General features: G+C 34.2%; 2 protein-coding genes across 2 annotated transcripts; one reads left to right on the forward strand and one right to left on the reverse strand.

The window, feature by feature from the left end:
- The first annotated feature begins 1,259 nt into the window (after nt 1-1,259).
- Nucleotides 1,260-7,409, forward strand: LOC110701998 (probable polyamine oxidase 2). Its single transcript, XM_021879632.1, has 10 exons — nt 1,260-1,937; nt 2,700-2,815; nt 3,471-3,559; nt 3,665-3,778; nt 4,462-4,549; nt 4,660-4,745; nt 4,826-4,928; nt 6,184-6,281; nt 6,372-6,801; nt 6,942-7,409. The coding sequence occupies exons 1-10, from the start codon at nt 1,898-1,900 to the stop codon at nt 7,245-7,247; spliced, it is 1,470 nt and encodes a 489-aa protein (XP_021735324.1). The 5' UTR covers nt 1,260-1,897; the 3' UTR covers nt 7,248-7,409.
- Nucleotides 7,410-9,848: 2,439 nt separating this feature from the next.
- LOC110701999 (protein NPG1-like) lies at nt 9,849-18,013 on the reverse strand. Its single transcript, XM_021879633.1, has 6 exons — nt 17,848-18,013; nt 17,276-17,523; nt 15,988-16,237; nt 14,630-15,840; nt 13,542-13,689; nt 9,849-11,132 (listed from the first exon to the last, which is right to left on the reverse strand). Exons 2-6 carry the CDS (start codon nt 17,447-17,449, stop codon nt 10,813-10,815), a joined length of 2,103 nt encoding a protein of 700 aa, XP_021735325.1. The 5' UTR covers nt 17,450-17,523; nt 17,848-18,013; the 3' UTR covers nt 9,849-10,812.
- Between the last annotated feature and the right edge of the window lie 667 nt (nt 18,014-18,680).

Genomic DNA, 18,680 nt, shown 5'->3' on the forward strand with positions numbered 1-18,680 from the left:
CATATATGAAAATTTGTGATCAAAATTTCATACCAACATAATTTTACACAATTACATTACCAATATCACGAGGAGGAAATAGTAATAGAGTATGGTTTCAAAAAATAAAATAAAAATAAAAATATTACTCCCTTATTTTTTAAATACTTGCTCCATTTTTCTTGGACACGCATGCCGATGATAATTTTTTATCACTAATATCATTAATTATCAATAAGTATAAATTCTAATAATTGAAAATTAATAATTTATTCATTGAGATGGTTCCAACAAGTACCCACAAGACTATGTTTTTTCTTATGTATAAATCACAAACATTAGTCAAAGTAGGATAAATGAATAGTGCAAAAAATAGAAATGGAGCAAGTATTTAAAAACGGAGGTCGGAGGGAGTAATAGAGTATTGTATGTATTTGCAAATACATAACAAAAATTAAAATATTCTACAAATACAAGGTAGAGAGAGAGAGAAAAGGAGAAGAGAGATAGGAAGAGAGAGGTATATGGGTGGACCCTATCTATTTTTTTGGTTAGATTGCCATCACGTGACGGTGATTGCATGTTAATTGTTTTCACTGAAAGCTTATATAATATCATTGGATCTTCAGTAGTACTATTTATGCATAAATTTAGTACTCCCTCCGTTTTTAAATACTTGCTCCACTTTCCTATTTCGGCCGTTTTTAAACACTTGTTCCATTTCCTTATTTGGAAAGTTTTTACAATATTTAACTAATTTCTCTCACCTAGTAGACCCACAACATATTTTCTCTCCTCCAATCCTCTCCACTACTTTTGCTTTTTATAATTTTTTATTCTTCCACTTGTCCCACTTCCTCCATATATTATTATTTTTTCCAATTTCTCCTAAAACTCCGCGTATGGAAAAATGGAGTAAGTATTAAAAAACGGAGGGAGTACCATTGAATGCATACACAATATCTCTATATGCATACAAAATACCACTTAATGTTCAGTGATATTATTTGATAATCCAATTATACAAATTTAAATTTTGAAAATGCTTATGTTTATGCATATACATAATTACATAAATGTCTCTTGTTATACACAAGCAAATGCAATGGTATACTCTCTTTAAAATGCCTTATGTAATTTAGAGTGAAGGATATCTTAAATGGTTAGAACTTTCCTCTTGATATTAGATATTTGAGGATCCTAAGATGGATTTTCACTCGCGCCTTTGTGGCTTTTTTTTTCTTTTAAAAATCCAATATATTCACGCTTAAATTAAAAATTAATTTCTTTCAAAAAAAAATAAAAATTAATTAATTAGTTCAAAAAAAGAGTTTAGGCAATTTGGTCAATTTGCCTATAAATATCCGATTCCAATTCCCCTTTTCTCCCCAAGTCCATATTCCCCGAAATCATTACACCAACCTCATATACAATTATACATCCATCATCACCTTATTCACGTCTTCTTCTTTCTCTCTCCTCTCATTCCTCAATTATTCCTCCCGATTCCCCAAATTTAATCAAATTAATCCCCTTAATTCTGTAAATTCGATTTAATCGGAACCCTAATTGCCGAACTTATGTTGAAATTGCCCAGAATTTCGATTGTTGTCATCTGAAAACCCTAATTTGTTTCCTCTTTGGGTGGTGTTCTAATTTGAAGAATCAATCATACGTATGAGCTGGTCGATATTGAATCTGGGACTGTCGTCGAATTCAAATCACTTCATTACTTGTCTTTTGATCTTTATTCTTCATTATTCACCTCAATTAAGCCCTACTTTGTTGTTTAATCTTAATCAACATAATTTTAATTCTTCATTATTATTATCATCATCAAATTCATCTACCACGTCGTTTTTGTCGAATTCGACCTTAATTCCTCAGTCTAGTAATAATCCCAGATCATCATCATTCGATGGAGCTCAGAAACAAGAATAATCGCCAATTACGTCAAGGTATAATTTTTTTAATTAATTTTTAAAATTTCTTTTTTGGGATATTTTAACTATTTCTGGGTAAATTTATTTTTGGAAGGAGTTTATTTGTCGGTTACTGATGGTGGGTCTCACTTTTCGCAGCTGTTGTTATGTGGTCGGTGTGGTGGGTTGTTATGTGAAATCTGAAATCTTTACAATATCAATCACTCGTTATTATTTATTTATTTTTATTTATTTATATCTTACTTGTATCATTGTTATATGATGATGTCGTTATTTTCAATGTGTACTTTATATGTAGTGATTAAAGATTGATTTATGAGTTACCCTTAAACAAAAAAAAAAGTTTGATTAATCAGTTTGAGTGTAAAATTACCCAACTTTATTATCAATACCCTGTTTAATCTTAGTTGACATCGCTTTAAAGCGTGTTTGCTAGTACTTTGTACATGATTTTAAACACGAATCTAACAAGACCCTACATGATTTTTTTGGACGAATGTTATTAAGCAGAACTTTCGAAGGCTTGTTGGAAAACAGGAGAATGATTTTGAATCTCACACTCTGCACTTAGTACCCTAGGTTAGAGCCTTGTTGGGGGGTTTTTAACAGTTCTTCAATGGTTGTGACTATACATGAAAATGTGAACAACCATATTGTATAAAGTTTTGAACTTTCATGGTTTAATCATGACCCAATACATGGTTATATTCACTGGACTTGTTGTAATTTAGTTTTGATGGATTATGCAAATGTTCTGAAAATACTTGTTTCTTGCAGGTCTATGTTCTTCTGGCAATGAGGGGAGGCAGGGTGCCTCACCATCTGTCATAGTAATAGGTTCTGGTATGGCTGGTATTGCTGCTGCTCGTGCTCTTTATGACAATTCTATTCAGGTGCTTACTTAAGTTAAATTACTCTTGATCAAACCTACAAATTGATGTTACTTCCTACTTTATTTGATGGGATCTGTTGATCTATTGTATATTTCTTCAAACTTGAATGTTTTAAGTTATTTGATTTAGCAATTTCTTGAAGTGCTGGGAAAGGGGATATTAAGAATCTGTTTGCCTTCTTTTTACTTGCAGAGACTTTTTTTTTTTTTTTTTTTTTTTTTTTTTTTTTTTTTTTTTAATTTAATAAAAAATTTGTGTCTTTAGCAAAATATAGGAAAGAGAACATTTTTGTAAGAGAGATTTATTGTGGAATTTGGAAACTTAAAGCATATCACTAAATGAGAAATTGACAAATAAATGGCTCATTGGCCTATATTTTTTGTTGTTATGAAGAAGCAAATGCTATTTGTATTATTGTATAAATTTAATAGGAAATGCCTTTTTTGAGCCCGTTATTTTGGTTAGAATAGGATTGCTGGAGCTTTTTTAATAGTCAATTAGGTGCATTGATGCTAGAGATTGCATAGTCCTGCACTGTATTTTGATCATGTTATTCTATGTGATAGTTGCTGTAATTGGTGTGAAAACTTGAATATTATGTATTTTTTTGAAGGCTATTTCAGTTCTCAATGATATTCAGTTCTTGAACTTTTAGGTTACGGTGCTGGAGTCACGTGATAGAATTGGAGGTCGGGTATGTACAGACTACACATTTGGTTTTCCAGTTGACCTAGGTGCATCATGGTTAGTTTCTCAAGGACTTGAGTGATACATATTTTGGTATTTGTAGCTTTTGTTATTCCTTCTCTCCCATTGACTTAACTCATCAAGCTACTAATGATTCCTCAGGTTGCATGGTGTCTGCAATGAGAATCCCTTGGCACCTTTAATTGGTAGACTTGGCCTACCCCTTTATCGTACTAGCGGAGACAACTCTGTGTTGTATGACCATGACTTAGAGAGGTAACTCTTCTACGATCAACTCTGTTGCTTATGATGCTATTAATTTCTATTATCAGTTGATACAATAATTTAAGTCTATTCAAGAATGAAGTTCTATCAGTTGTTCTTCAGGTGCTTCTGGGCCAAAATCTACACTTTTGGCTGGATGATTAATTTGAGTATGAGTTTCTTATCTAATTTCCATCATTGAAAAGGTTGGTCTGAGAATCTTTCTGCCAGACAATTTTCTAGGTTATGGAACTATAAGTTCACCCATGCTCAAGAGTCTTGACTTTAAAAAGCTCAGGATAAATCTAGTGATGCAGTCCTCATTCTGAACCTTAAAACCTGTGTAAATGGATGGGGTGGAATGGTGTTTAATAACTAGTTTTGAAAAAAGAAAATTGTATGTATCATTGCATCTCCAATTTCTCGAGATGCTTTTAGGCTTTTGTGTATCTTTTTCACCTCATGAACATCATGATACGGGGTAGGGGAGGGTGATGGTAGGCTTTTTCTTGTCTAGTTTAATGTGTTTCATTAAGTATCACTACTACCCTGACTTTTGATAGTTTGACTGCCAGTCACTCGGCTGTCAGAGGATTGTATTTTGTTCTATTAACTAAAGTTACTAAACTTATCAAGTTGAAATATACCTTATGTTTTTATGCGTTCTCAAGTGTTGTGTCACTTCTTTGATGCAGCTATGCCCTTTTTGATTTGGAGGGGAGTCAAGTACCTCAGGAGCTGGTTGTCAAAGTTGGCGAAACATTTGAAAATGTTTTAAAAGAGGCAAGTAGAAGTTCTCACATTGTTTATCATGAATACTATTTTCCCCTCAGAATGGCATTTTGGGGGTCACTAGCTCACAATATTTACTCTGGTTGGTTTTTGATATTTAGACTGAAAAAGTACGAGAGGAATGCAAAGAGGACATCTCTATACAGGAAGCATTTTCAATTGTCTTTGAAAGGAGACCAGATTTGAGGTGAGTAGTATTTCTCTCTATTAAAAGTTATGCCTATTTGTTGTTAGGAAAGGATTCATTGCAAGTTATTATAACTACAGGTCAGAAGGGCTTGCTCATAAGGTACTGCAGTGGTACTTGTGTAGGATGGAGGGTTGGTTTGCCGCAGATGCTGAGACCATATCTCTGAAGTGCTGGGATGAGGTAATTATTGTTCTCTCTTCTTTTTGTATATTTATGAAGATCATTCATTAGATATATGGATAAATTTTTTTAATATCATAAGATAATTTTTTAATTTAACACTAAAGTTATCTTTTGTTGTTTTATTTATTTTACGTGACGCTTGAATTTAAAATTCCAAACCTTATTCACTAATTTTGCTTATGTGACAATTTAAATTTTTAATTCAAAAAGAAATGACAAATCTTGTTTTAATTGATCAAAATGAGTCTTTTGCCTATGCGTTTATTTAATATACTCGTTCTGTTTGAAATATTAGTCTCATTTATAATCATTTAACTATTAAAATTATGGAAATCAGTCATATGAGATTTATTGAACTTTTATAATATTTGTTAGGGAGAGATTAAAGATACGTAGTATTTGCCATTAAAAATTTGCATCCATATATCTTAAAAAGATATTATTTAGTTTTTTTTTTTATTTCAATTTTAATTTTTCTCTATTAAAAATTTGCATCTATATATGTAAAAAAGATAATTATTACTTTTTTTTTTTTTGTTTTTTAGAAAAGATAATTATTGGCTTTTAAAAGTGATTTAAATTTTAATTATTCTCTATCTATGTGTTAAAATTCTTAAATCCTATTCGTCACTTTTGCTTAGGTGGCAAGTAAATTTTAAAATTTTAAAATAAATTATTAATCTAATTTTTCATTGGTTGGAATAATACCTTTTCTTTTGTGGCGTGCCATATAGTACTACTACTACTATTATTATTATTATATTACTACTACTACTATTATTATTATATTACTACTACTACTATTATTATTACTACATATATACATCTGTTCTGGAAGTTGTTACACTCTGTTTGTCCGTTGCATAAAGTTCTCAGCACTTTTACTTTGACAAAATCCTTTTACTACCTCCTCTTATCAAAATATGTACCCCTTTCCAGTCTCTTACTTTACTCACCTTTTTCTTACACCCATCCACTTTTTTTTACACACTCTTGTCTCTCCTACTTTTGTCACTCTTTTTACACCCTGTCACCAGTCTCCACATCAACTCTCTCCAATTGGCTCTTTATGTTTCAGATAGTAAATGTTGAGAACTTTAGGAAACCGAAGTATTATGCTGCTAATTCTGATGCATCATAGTTTGATGGCATTTATGTATCTAACCTCCCAAATGAGGCACTTTTTTTCCATTAAAAATGCCTTTTTCATTTGTTATTTACTTTGGATTTTTGTTGCTTTCTTGATCTGTAGGAAGTGCTCCTCCCTGGTGGACATGGGCTTATGGTGCGGGGATACCTTCCTGTTTTAAATACACTTGCCAAGGGTCTAGATATACGTCTGAACCACAGGTTAGAACATGGTATTTTTTTTGTAAAACCTTCTATATTTCATACACCTTTTGTCTAGATGCATGACTTAATGCTGTCATTGTCCTCCAGAGTCACAAAGGTCACAAGACATCATAACGGGGTGAGGGTAATGGTAGAAAATGGCGGTACATTTATAGCTGATGCTGCAGTTATTGCTGTTCCTCTCGGTGTCCTAAAGGCTAATACAATTAGCTTTGAGCCAAAGCTTCCAAATTGGAAAGAGGATGCTATCTCCAATTTAGGAGTGGGAATTGAGAATAAGATAATTTTGCACTTTGAAAAGGTCTTTTGGCCAAATGTGGAGTTCTTAGGTGTAGTTGCAGAAACTTCATATGGATGCAGTTACTTTCTCAATCTCCACAAGGCTACTGGTCACTCTGTTCTTGTATATATGCCTGCTGGAAAGTTGGCCAAGGACATTGAGAAAATGTCCGATGAAGCCGCTGCAGGTTTTGCTTTTAAGCAGCTGCAAACAATTCTTCCAGATGCATCTGCGCCTGTAAGTTCTCAACTCTTGTGTTGATGTCCCATCTACCAGTTTGTGGGAAATGGATAAAATGTCTAGATCCTTCTTTTGGTTTGGTAGTCTTGAGGAACAATATTAACTGAATTTTGAAATTATGCATGTTGTTTATGCAGATTCAGTATTTGGTGTCTCACTGGGGCTCTGATATAAACTCTCTTGGTTCCTACAGTTATGATACAGTTGGGAAGTCCCATGATTTGTATGAGAGGCTTAGGGTTCCAGTAGATAACTTATTTTTTGCGGGGGAGGCCACAAGCGCTAGTTTTCCTGGTTCAGTTCATGGTGCTTATTCAACTGGCCTGCAAGCAGCCGAGGACTGCAGAATGCGTGTCCTGGAGCGCTATGGCGAGTTAGATCTGTTCCAGCCAGCCATGGGTGATGAATCATTCAGCGTCCCCCTCCTTATTTCTAGAATGTGATGATCATGGAGGAATGATATTGTTTCTTTAAAGTGGAATATTTCATGTAATCTGTTGAAAGTGCAGCTTTGGTTAAGCCAATTGCTATTCTATACTTTGTACCTTATTATGTTGTAAACAAACTTCTCAATATATAAATGGAGGACTTTGCTTGTGTGTAAATGTATATACTCCGTACTAATTTTTAGTGATAGCTTGTCAAATATGTAATTACTTTTGAATAAGCAAACGTGTTTCTCATTTGAAATATAGTGGGGAAGTTTGCCTATCCAGGGGATCTGAAGTAGATCGAATCAAGGATGATATAAGAGTTTCGTCGGTGTTTAAATAGCCAAGTTAAATCCAAAATTGAAGGGTTATAGGTACGATCGTACGGATTGAATCACGGTTCGAGTTGTACGCGCATTGCGCGATGTATGGCGTTCAAAGAAGCCACGAGATGGTTAGAGACTTTGAGCGAAGAGTGTATCAATGTCAATATCGGGGTGACCATGAAATAAACGAAGATCCAACAAATAATTAAGTGTACGACTATTTTTAAAATTATTTCTCTTTCCTAATAACAATTACGTAGTAGTATAATTGATGTTCATTTTAATTCAATATTTCTATTTTTAGTTATCTTATCCAACGTTCTCGGGACATTTGTTAGCTTTTTAAATATTTAACTATTTTTTTTGGTGTTTAGAGAGCTATAAGGGTGAGTGATGAGAATCAATCCCATAAGGCCATAATCACTTGGCACCGAGATGGGGGGAGGGGGTTCTAACCACTTGTGCTATTCCTCGCTTTCATTAAATATCTAACTATAAATTGTAAAAACATGATATTTTGAACATACACATTACACGAAATCTAACACACGTGACTGTATCTTTCACTTATAAATTACGAAAGCTAGTTAAAGTATAATTTGTAAATAATGTCATAAGTCAAATGCGTCTAATCGGAAATATAGGAAAAAAAATATCCATAGCTTCTAGTTCTAGGCCATTCACAAGAGTCAAAACTCACTTATGAAGGATGGAAATCAATTTAGCCTGTAAATTTATTACAGACAAAATTCGATCACAAATGGTATGTATCACTGTCCAATTGTTCTAACTAAGAAAAAATACACATGATTATGTTTTTTGAAAGAATACATGATTATTGCCTCAGAAAAAAAAATGATTACTTGAATAACCGGTATTTGACTTTTTTTTTGGAGGAAAACCGGTATTTTGACTTCTGAGAAACAATAATTAGCCCTTTGGCTTTGTATCATAAATTCATAATTAGGTTTTTTGGTTTCGTTGGGTTTGTGGGACTACACGTTTAACACGAAACACATCATGTGGTTGTCCTTTCTTGAGTTTCTTCCTATCTTCATCTTTTGATTGGAAAAGTATAATGTTATCCATATACTTATGGTAGCTTTCTCATGTAAGTAAGTAACTTTTCATTGACTATTTATGGTTGTTTTTTTCTCATAAAATGTTATACTAATAAATGATATAGACGTGATTTGATGTATTTTTTTTTAGAGAATTCGAGAACTCCAGTTATAAGGCCTTTGACTATGTATTATAAATTCATAGCTAAACCTTTTCGCTTTGTTGGGTGGGTTTGTGGGACTACAAGAAGCATGTCATGTGGTGATTCAAGTACAAGCCATCCTTTTATGAGAGAAGAGTCAAATAGAGAATGATGGGCCTCGGAGTAACAAACAATTTCTTTTATTGAGACAAGATCAGTAAATGTTAAGATTAGCAATTTTCTCATACATTGTATAAATTTAACAATTTTTTTTTTTCCTTTAGTTGGTAATCCCAACTAGAAAATGGTTCTCGAACTAATAAAATAATTAAATTTAGGAAGATTTGACTTGACCTCATTTTTTTTTAAAAAAAATCTATTAATTTAGGGCAGCGTCTTAGGTTGTCTTATAGCCAAAGCATGACAAGACACTGACTAGAAAGACAAGGCAATACAAGGCCAAGAAAAAAGGTAAAATGGTCAAGATAAGACTAGAAAAGTCATCTTACGATCAAACATGATGACAAGAGGTGGACTAAAGCATATGAATGATAACGGGCACCACGTTCGACTCTTAATTGGGGCCTTTTGGGAACCCCGAGAAGCTCCTCAATGCATAATCTTCCCAAATCCAAAAATATTATATAGAAGCCAAATGTTAAAGTTATTATACGGAGTATAAAAAATCAGATTAATTTTGGTGATTTCAGGATTTGGTGTTGGAAATTCACAAGACCGTTAGAGACGCATCCTAGGGACAAATAATGTTAATCGGAACTCTAGGCGACCATTAATTGGTCACATAAAGGCCCGTGGTGGCTTGAGTCCATGGAAGGAGGTGTATACATAAATCATAAATGACTAAATTGATAGTTTGGAAGCAAAGTAGATGGCTACAATCACCCTAAAAGCCTCCTGTAATTATGTGGTCCTCGTTAAGTCCATGGAAAGAATCATAACATGTTTTTCTTTCTTGATCCAAAAAAAAGTCAAATATTGTCTAAAACTTAAGGTTATAATCCATGTTTTTGGACCAATTTTGAAGGTTTCGGGACTTGATGTTGAAAACTTTTGGGATGGTAGGAGATGCATCTCGAGGTCATATAATATTGTAATTGGAATCATAAGAGGTCTATCAATAGGTTTATAAAGTCTCGATAATGAATTTGGTTCAACTATGTAGCTGTTTTGAAATTATATTGTATGGGTTAGTGAAGAGCTACAAAAGATCTTTGTTTATATCTCCAATTTGGCATTCTAGGTCCTATTGCTTTCGTGGGCCTTTTTGTAAAACTAAATTTTTTTTGCAAGGTTGGTAATCCTCTAAGTTTTAATTTGAGTAGCTCCACATTCTCTCATGATGATCAAAGCTCCCAAAGTATAATTATAGTATTTCTCAAATATACATTCTAGGATCATTCTTCAGTTGTTTGTTTTTTTTTTTTTTTTTTTTTTTTTTTTTTTTTTTTTCATAATGTTTCTTAGTTTTTATAGGGCGTGCATATATTAGGGAGCAGTAAGATCCTGACATAATAAATATTAAAGCAAAACTTAATAAATTATTTTGTATATTGAATAATTGAATGGAAGTTAATAATATTTACACATGACACATCCTTAGCAATTAGATACATGAATAAGAACTAGCCATCTTATGACTTATCACCTCCTTCAGCCTATTTTTGTTACAGACAACACTTCTGTGTGCTTCAACAACCACTCATCTTCTCCGACCAGGCCGGTGTTGCCGAGAGAAAGTATTCCTAAGCTTTTCTTTTCACAAACTATTGAAATGCATACATCATACAAAGTCTTCTATCATATCAGTACTCTGTCAAAATTTCAGCCATTTGGACGTGCAGTACCAAGGATATGCATGTTTGTGCATATCCACCAATGACTGATGACTCTCACGAACCCCTCAAACCAATAGAAAAAAGGAAAAGAAACGGAAAATTTGAACATGAATATGAAAGAATACCACCTATATTTTCTTTTGGAGAGGAAAATTGTATTCTGCAGAGTGCAGACGACAGCTGAGTAAGATCTAAAGAACAGAAGTATAGCTTTCGATAGGATCAGATTCTTCAAGCATTGAAGCTGCTTGAAAACACTCTGCAGCATCAGCATTTCGTCCATCATCTCTATGTACCAATCCAAGGTAATACCAAGCTTTACGACTTGTAGGTTCAAGTCTCAATGCATCTGACAACAAGTTTCTTGCCACAGGCAATGCTTGAGGTCCCATTTTTGACAGCAATGCACCGAGCAGTACCTTGCAGGGCACGTAATTTGGGTCCAACAAAATAGCATTGGTATAAGCAGCCAAAGCTTCTTTAACTAGCCCACGCCCTTCATACATGACACCTATAAAAATAGAAAAGAAAAAAAAAGATCATGAAAAACACCTCAGAAAAACACAATTCTTACCCCAGAAGTCAATCAAACAGAAGTCTCTGAAACCTTCAGTTTTATTTAAAAATCAATCTGGAATTATGCAACCAATTACTGAAATACTGCATGATAGAGGTCCTTTCGATTATCTATATTGGTAGAATTTCTGGCCATCTAAGTACATTACATTTCTCAAGTCATAGCTAAATGCACTACAGTACTCCCATAATTTTCAGAAATCTCCTTTTAAATCGTCTAATCTACTCTAGATAGTCCTTGTCGTTTGAAGCCTTTTTTGAATTCCTTCAAACATTAATTAAACCATTTTTCTCTGTTTACAGTGAAAACCCAAACCCACTTGAAGTGATAGATTTCACTTGCATGCGAAAATGGTGATAGATTTACTATACCAGAAAATGCTTTCAGCAAAGTGGTTATTAATTTTTTTTTTTTTAAATTTATTTTAAGGAGGGGGAGTTTAAAATTTGCAATATCAAACAAATGCAGCGGTACGTCAGATATAATAAGTGAGCTTGCCAAGAGGAATGCAGGTTATTTTTTTTCACCTAAACATAAGCTTCAAAACGCTTGCAAAAATTCAAAATCCATTTTCTTTTTTATTGAAGAATGATGGGTTTCACATCCGCAATTCTATGCTCCTTTTTCATTTAGTTCAATATCAAGGTTTAACAGCCTGCAACCTTGTACACAACTAGGCACAATAACATTGCTGCATAACTATTTATTGTTTTGGCAGTCCAATAAACAACTACATACAATAAGCAATGTCATAAACTACAAGAATTTTTTAACCATTAATTTGACAAAAAGACCGGGATCGAAATGGCACTAGTAACCCTTTCTGGTTCAGTCATGACTTAAGAAACATTATCCATGACAAGCAGATTAACATTATGTTTGGATGACAGTAGTGAAGGGAAGAGGGAGGGGGGGGGGGGGGGGGGGGGCGGGGGAGTGGAGAAGAAAAAAAAAAAGGGAAGAGAAAGGGAGGTGAGGGGAGGGCGTGACCTTCCATTTTTCTTCCAGTTCTCTCCAACAATTGAGGGATTTGGATTATGAAAATGTGAAGTCAATGTACACCTCCATTTCCTTTCCCTTCCCTTATCCTATGTCTTATCCAAATAAGGGAAATTATATTCCTCAATTTCCCTCCCCCCCCCCCCCTCCCTTCTCTTTAAATATTCCTATTCAACATAGCGTAAATAGCAAAAAAAAAAAAACAAAAACAGTTATCCGTTATAAAAAGCCGTGATGGACAAGGACAACTTTCAGGCCGTTTATCTATGTGTGACACAAAAAACCAATGCTCCCTCAAAGTCCTTGTCTTATGGTACAAAATAAATTTAGGGTTTTTCCCAATTACTGTCCTTAACTCCCTATATTACTTCATTTTCTATTTGTATCCTCCTTTTACTGATTATAAATTGTACCCCTTAATTAGAAAGTAATACACAATGTCTCAGTTGTTAACAGGATGCTTAAAAGTTCAATTAAGATGCATTTAAAGTACTTTTAAGCTTATGTATAAAGGTAATGTAATACGTTGAGTTATGTATTTTGATACTAAGATCTTAATTAAAGTCATGTTGCAGTTTCCGACTTTTAAACTTAATTAACGCAAGTTATCAAGATTTGTTAATAATTATCAGAAATCCTTATAACTCATCCTAGCAACACTTGTCTACGTAAAGTTAATTGCAGGGATGTCGCATATAACTATCTTTAAGTTAGGGCTACAACGCTTTTTGAAAGGTGCTGATACAATGTAGAAAATGAAAATATTCATGAATATTACTTAGAAAAATCTAGGAAATAAAAGTTGATCCAGACTGTTGACAGGAAACTAAGAAATAAAATCAGGAATGAAAATGGCATTTGTACCTTCGGTCTGGGGGACTAACACGTCATTACTGAGTTAATATTCTGAAGGGTACCAGACTACCTTATATGCAGTTAAGTGATCTCAATTGTTAAGTACCAATACTTTTAAAATGAATCAATTTGAATGATGGCTTTAACAGCATTCTCAAGCCTCACAATTAAAATAAGATAATTGCTCAAACAAGAATTAAAACAGCCCCGAACAGTAAAGCCATCCAATGTTCTGATAACAGTCAGCAAAATTCCCATTAAACATAATGTCAAGATCACTCGTAAAAGTCACTCCACAACTCATAAATCTCACTCTACTTGTAATGTTAGGTCTATTTTACGTAATACTTGTCCCAAAAAGATTTAGGTTAGGTGAGAATAAATTAACACGTATATAATCTCACTCTAGAATCAGTTAAACATTTTTTCAAAAAATAAGTTATTTCATTTCAATCATCATCTAATCAGAGAAAACAGATCACAACTTGCCTTCTGTGTGTAATGTTTCAGCAGAATATTGCCTCAGAGACTGAGCTTTCTCCAAGCAGGCCTCGACATCCTTCCAGTGAGAAAGGCTTGAGTATAAATTTGCAAGACCAAGCCAAACTTCAAACTCATTGACTTTATCATCACCAGCCTATAAAAATGTAAGAGGATCACTTTGCAGTGCTATATAAAATAAATAAATTTATATTTTGAGAGAGAGAGAGAGAGAGAGAGAGAGAGAGAGAGAGAGAGAGAGAGAGAGGACAGTGAGTGGAAAGGAATAAATATTTTATCCTTGTAGGGTAATAAGGGTAAGGTAGTAAAAGGAGTTTGCCAGAATGGAGTGGATGAAAGTATTAAGAACTTTTTGAAACGGATGAAAACGAAAGTGAACCTTTTGAACAGAAAAAAACGGAAAGAGTTAAGAACTTTCAGAAACGAAATTCAAGTTAATCAGCAACCTAAAGTTAAAAGATTTTGGAAAACTGTAACATTTGTAATAGAGCTATACGCTTGCAATTATGTTTGTGAAACTCCTGGGTCAAATCCAGTACAGTTTCCTTTTTTTTTTTTTTTTTTTCCCTTGTTTCACTAGAGTTCAAATACCTTAAATTTAACATTAGTAATAACATACGTAAGAAGTTCATCCAGTAACGCTTTAGAACTTTGTAGATAATTTTATACAATGCTAAATTATAATCTTCGAAAAGTAACCCACTTGAAAATTCGTTTTCCCTGGGAGGCGGTGACATCATGTCATGAGACTATTTTGGATCAAAATAAAAGTTAACCCCATATCAGAACAATTTTGAGCCTTCCTAAATTTCAAAGCCTATCAATGCATAATGCATGCATTATGCATATGACAGAATATCCTTGAAGTCATAACAAGAATTGTGAGAAAAGATAAGGCAGAAAGAGCAATGATTATTCAATTCTAACTAAAGATACTCCGTATAAGTTAAAATTTTAATGAAAACTATAGATTTCCAAAATCATCGCAGCAAGGCCAAATTGATAAAATTATTTTTTCAGACAACATTAGTAGACAATCAGGTATTATGAATAAAATGTCAGGGAATTATCCTAACCTGATGATTGGCTTTAATAGGACCAAAAGATTTCCTTTGGGCTTGAACAAGTGCCAGCAGGTAACGATAAGTTTCTATTGCATCCATTGGTAACGACTGAAAGATCTTGAGCTTTGCTTTCATCCTAAGAAGTGGTCCTTGCTCCCATTTTGCAGTCTCGTCTAAAGCGGCATCAATAACCACTTGAGCTTCAGAATATCTCTTTTGAGAAGAAAGGATCAAAGCAAGCAACCGCCAACCTTTCAACACAGATCCACCGGTCGCATCAATAAACTGCTTTGCATATCTCAATGCAGCATTTACATTGCGATACTCTGCATATTGAATTGCCAACTCTAAAAGAAGATCTGGGTTGCTGGAATCAAAACTACGGGCCTCCTCCAATGATTTTAAAGCTTCACACTGCAAACTAGACCTTTCATAGTCAGACGAGGATACTTTAGCTTGCCTCCCCAAACAATGTCCTAGCATGCGTAAAGCTACACCTTTAAAATGCTCTTGATCATCTGATGCACTAGTCATTGCTCTCTGTGCAAATCCCACACCCTCAGCAGCCAGAAAAGGGTCCTCACTGCAAATCTTAGCTGCTAATAACAAAGCCATAAGGTCATCTGGTCTCTCATTATCATGTAAAGATTTCCTTAATAAATTTAAAGCTTCTTTATTTTCCCCCGCTCCACTGTGACAAAGAGCCAAGGCAACCCAGCGGTCAATACGATTAAAAGTTCCGGGCATTACCTCTTCAAGTTGCCTTGCCAAGACAGAAGTTTGACTGCAAAGAGATAATGCAAACGTAAGGTGCTCCATGAATGATGGATCCCATTTGGTCTTGCCAAGGGCACATTTCCGTATTAGGATCATCAATAGTAAAATTGCCTCCTCTAAATTGTTCCTAGGAATATAAGATCCATCAATCTGTACTGACAAACTGGGTGCTGCAGCATCTACACCACTATACAGCAGAAATACTGCAATTTTTTTCTGAATCCTTGCACAGCAGTCATTATCAAGGTTCCACTGACTAAGGAGGGCACGCCTATATGCAGCAATGGCTTCATCATGAGATCCAGCTTGTTTCCAGAGTTCAGGAAGAAGTTCCACTGCTTGACTAACTGTCTCTTGCAACCGTCCATCCACTTGCAAATCAGGTATACCGTGCTGGAATATCTTTTCCACTGTATCCAGAACGCTCTTGCATTCACCAGCAGCCTCTGTAAAACGGTCAACAACAAACTTTTGTTGATTGTATTCTTTACAGAACAAAAGAAAAATTGTACAAGGAATCAAAAGAAATGAAATGCCAAATGGAGTAAAATGAGATAATGAGTGAATGTAATCTTGTCAACAATGGTCCGTACCAGTTAACCTCCCAAGCTTCTGAAGGGATTTGGCCTTCAGATATATGGCTTCAAGAACTAGGCCAGCAGCATGTTGTGGGACATTATGCACAGATTCAGTGCGAGGGCGACCCTTTTTAGATGGCTTATCACTAAGTGATGGCTGAAACCGCTGAATCGCAGATTGAAGATCAATACCTTCAAATACACGAAGCGCACCTTCTACATTACCTCTCTGGTACTCCAACCTTCCCAAAAGGGCCCTGGCTTCCTGTAAAGAAGCCATTCAATCAGTAACGAGCCATAGCATGCACATTTATTTGTGTACATGGCAGGGAAGCTAATTTGATGCTAACTTACACCACTGTATTAAGAGCTCAAATATTGGCGATAAATAGTTATATCACAAAGAAACTGCAACAGAGACATTTTACAAGAAAGGAATATCAAAGATACAATCATCCTAGGCCAATAAGAATATACTAGTCTTTAATAAGTGGAGCAGACCAGCTAAATGAAGATAAGAACTTCCAATCAACAAGAGTTGAAAACATTCACTGAAACATAAACTGATGCCAAAAAACATTGGCAACCAGTACTTCATTATTTTACAATTAAATAAAATAGCTTAATGGGCTTACCAATTCGACAACCATTATATTGGAAGCACAAGAGTTTTTCAATATAAATTAAATCAGCCTAAACAAGATTCTAATTTCCCTCATTGGACAAAATGAAATCCGTCTCTCTAAGTAATTCAAGACCTTTATCCTATGGGAGAACCACTTATGTCAGAATAAGAGTTTTAACTGGATTCACAAACTGAAGTATACACCTGTGGAAGCTTTACACACACACACACACACACACACACACACACACAAATTGACACTCGATTTCCGTTTACAAATAAGCAAGCACACTAATTCTGATTAAAAAGGCTCTCAATTGCATGTTACTAAACCTACAAGATCTCACATTCATGTTACAAAGGTGGAATATAATTGCACCCTAAATCAGGCATGGAAAAGTTGATACACAAAGGACCTACCAAAGAAAGGCAATAATTGAACTTCACAAACACAGACACAAACACAAATCGAAACTCAAATGCAATTTATGCCAATAACATGATCTCCAAATAAATATGATCAAACAATTCCTCCAAGCAAATCAATATCCACCTTCATTCTACCAAGAATGCAACTATACAATTATACATGCCATCTTAAAAACACCTTAACTTAATAAATCTTTAAGTGTACAAAATCATATATATATATATACGATTAAAAGGAAAGAAATGTACTTCAAAATTGAGAGATAAACCCTCACGCAACGACGATTCGGCTTCTTGAATGTTACCCTCATCAAGCTTAGCTTCAAGCTCCGCCGTTTTCATGGAATTCCCATTTGCACGGAATTCTCTTTCCCAAGTTTCTTCTTCATGATCGCTCGAAACTGCCGATTGGCTGCCTGGCATATGTATTTCTTCCAATTCCCTGCCCTAAAAACCTCCCAATTTTCTTCTTCTTTCTTCCTCCAATTCAATTCAATCTAAATCAAAATTCCAACCCAGAAAAATTAAAACATCATACATAACAATATCTCTAAAATTAACATCATTTCATTGCAATGTTGATCAAAATTCAGATCATCAATATATAACAAAGCTAAGGTAGAAATTCAGCTAATCAATGATAACAATGGCACTGTTTGATTAACTGCTGAATTTTCATTTTTTATCTGTTTTGCAGCAATTACATATGATCAATCGAAAAATGTAGCAAAATTAAATCAGAAAATTCAGCAAAATTACAAAAATGAAATGAAAATTGATGAAAATCAAAGAATGTGAATATGATTAATTAAATTACTTACAAAAAAAATCGATTCGGTGAAAAATATCAAAGATCAAATTGTGAGAAAATATGATTGTTTCATAAAAAAAAAAGGAATTTTCTCTCACTAATTTTCTCTCTCCTGAAAATGGGAAGAAAGTGGGGGATCCGTTGAAGGTGGCGAGATGGGAGAAATTGGGTTTGTAATTCTGTCTAATAATAACAACATGCACTTCATTACAATCATCTTTATTTTATTATTAATTTTAATTAATTAATTAAATTGGATTAATTAATTTCTGAAAAAATAATTAATTAATTGGGTTGGATTCTGTATCTCTGTAAGACTGTAATTAAGAAAGTCTGTGCCTTTCATTTGATCAAGGCTATATATTGGTACTAAGTACGACTTTAAAAGTGGTGGACCCCACTTTAAATATCTCTTGGGATGGAGCCCAATACTTTATTACCTCCATTACATATTATATTTGTAACGATTAGACATTTTTCCTCTCTACTTTATGTCAAATCGTTGCAAATAATATGTAACGGAGGTAGTATGATCACTACTACAGTTGTGTGTCGAGAATAATCCTACTAGCTTTGTTACTAGTTAAGTTATTACGAAACAGAGGGAGTAATCAACAATTCAGACTATATCCAAAGAGTTTGTCACTGCAACAAGTGAAGTCAGTGAGCCTTGCAACAGCAAGCGAATATCGGAAGATGGAAATCTAGACTGGAAAGATGGTTTCACCTCTTTTTTTGAGGGGAAACCTTAGCAAGAATATTATTTCATGTCAAGCTCCACTGAGTCTATGAGACCTTGCGGGAAAGTTTAAGACATATAAGTTACGAACAATTACGCGTGTC

The sequence above is a fragment of the Chenopodium quinoa genome, unplaced genomic scaffold (assembly GCF_001683475.1).
Source record: "Chenopodium quinoa cultivar QQ74 unplaced genomic scaffold, ASM168347v1, whole genome shotgun sequence".
Lineage (NCBI taxonomy): Eukaryota > Viridiplantae > Streptophyta > Magnoliopsida > Caryophyllales > Amaranthaceae > Chenopodium > Chenopodium quinoa.

Coding starts and splice junctions, on each gene's coding strand:
- LOC110701998 (XM_021879632.1), top strand. CDS start 1,898: ATGGAGCTCAGAAACAAGAATAATCGCCAATTACGTCAAG. Junction 2,816..3,470: donor TTTATGACAATTCTATTCAG/GTGCTTACTTAA, acceptor TTGAACTTTTAG/GTTACGGTGCTGGAGTCACG. Junction 4,929..6,183: donor CTCTGAAGTGCTGGGATGAG/GTAATTATTGTT, acceptor CTTGATCTGTAG/GAAGTGCTCCTCCCTGGTGG.
- LOC110701999 (XM_021879633.1), bottom strand. CDS start 17,449: ATGCCAGGCAGCCAATCGGCAGTTTCGAGCGATCATGAAGAAGAAACT. Junction 15,841..15,987: donor GAAGCTTGGGAGGTTAACTG/GTACGGACCATT, acceptor ACCGTTTTACAG/AGGCTGCTGGTGAATGCAAG. Junction 11,133..13,541: donor TGAAACATTACACACAGAAG/GCAAGTTGTGAT, acceptor CTATTTTTATAG/GTGTCATGTATGAAGGGCGT.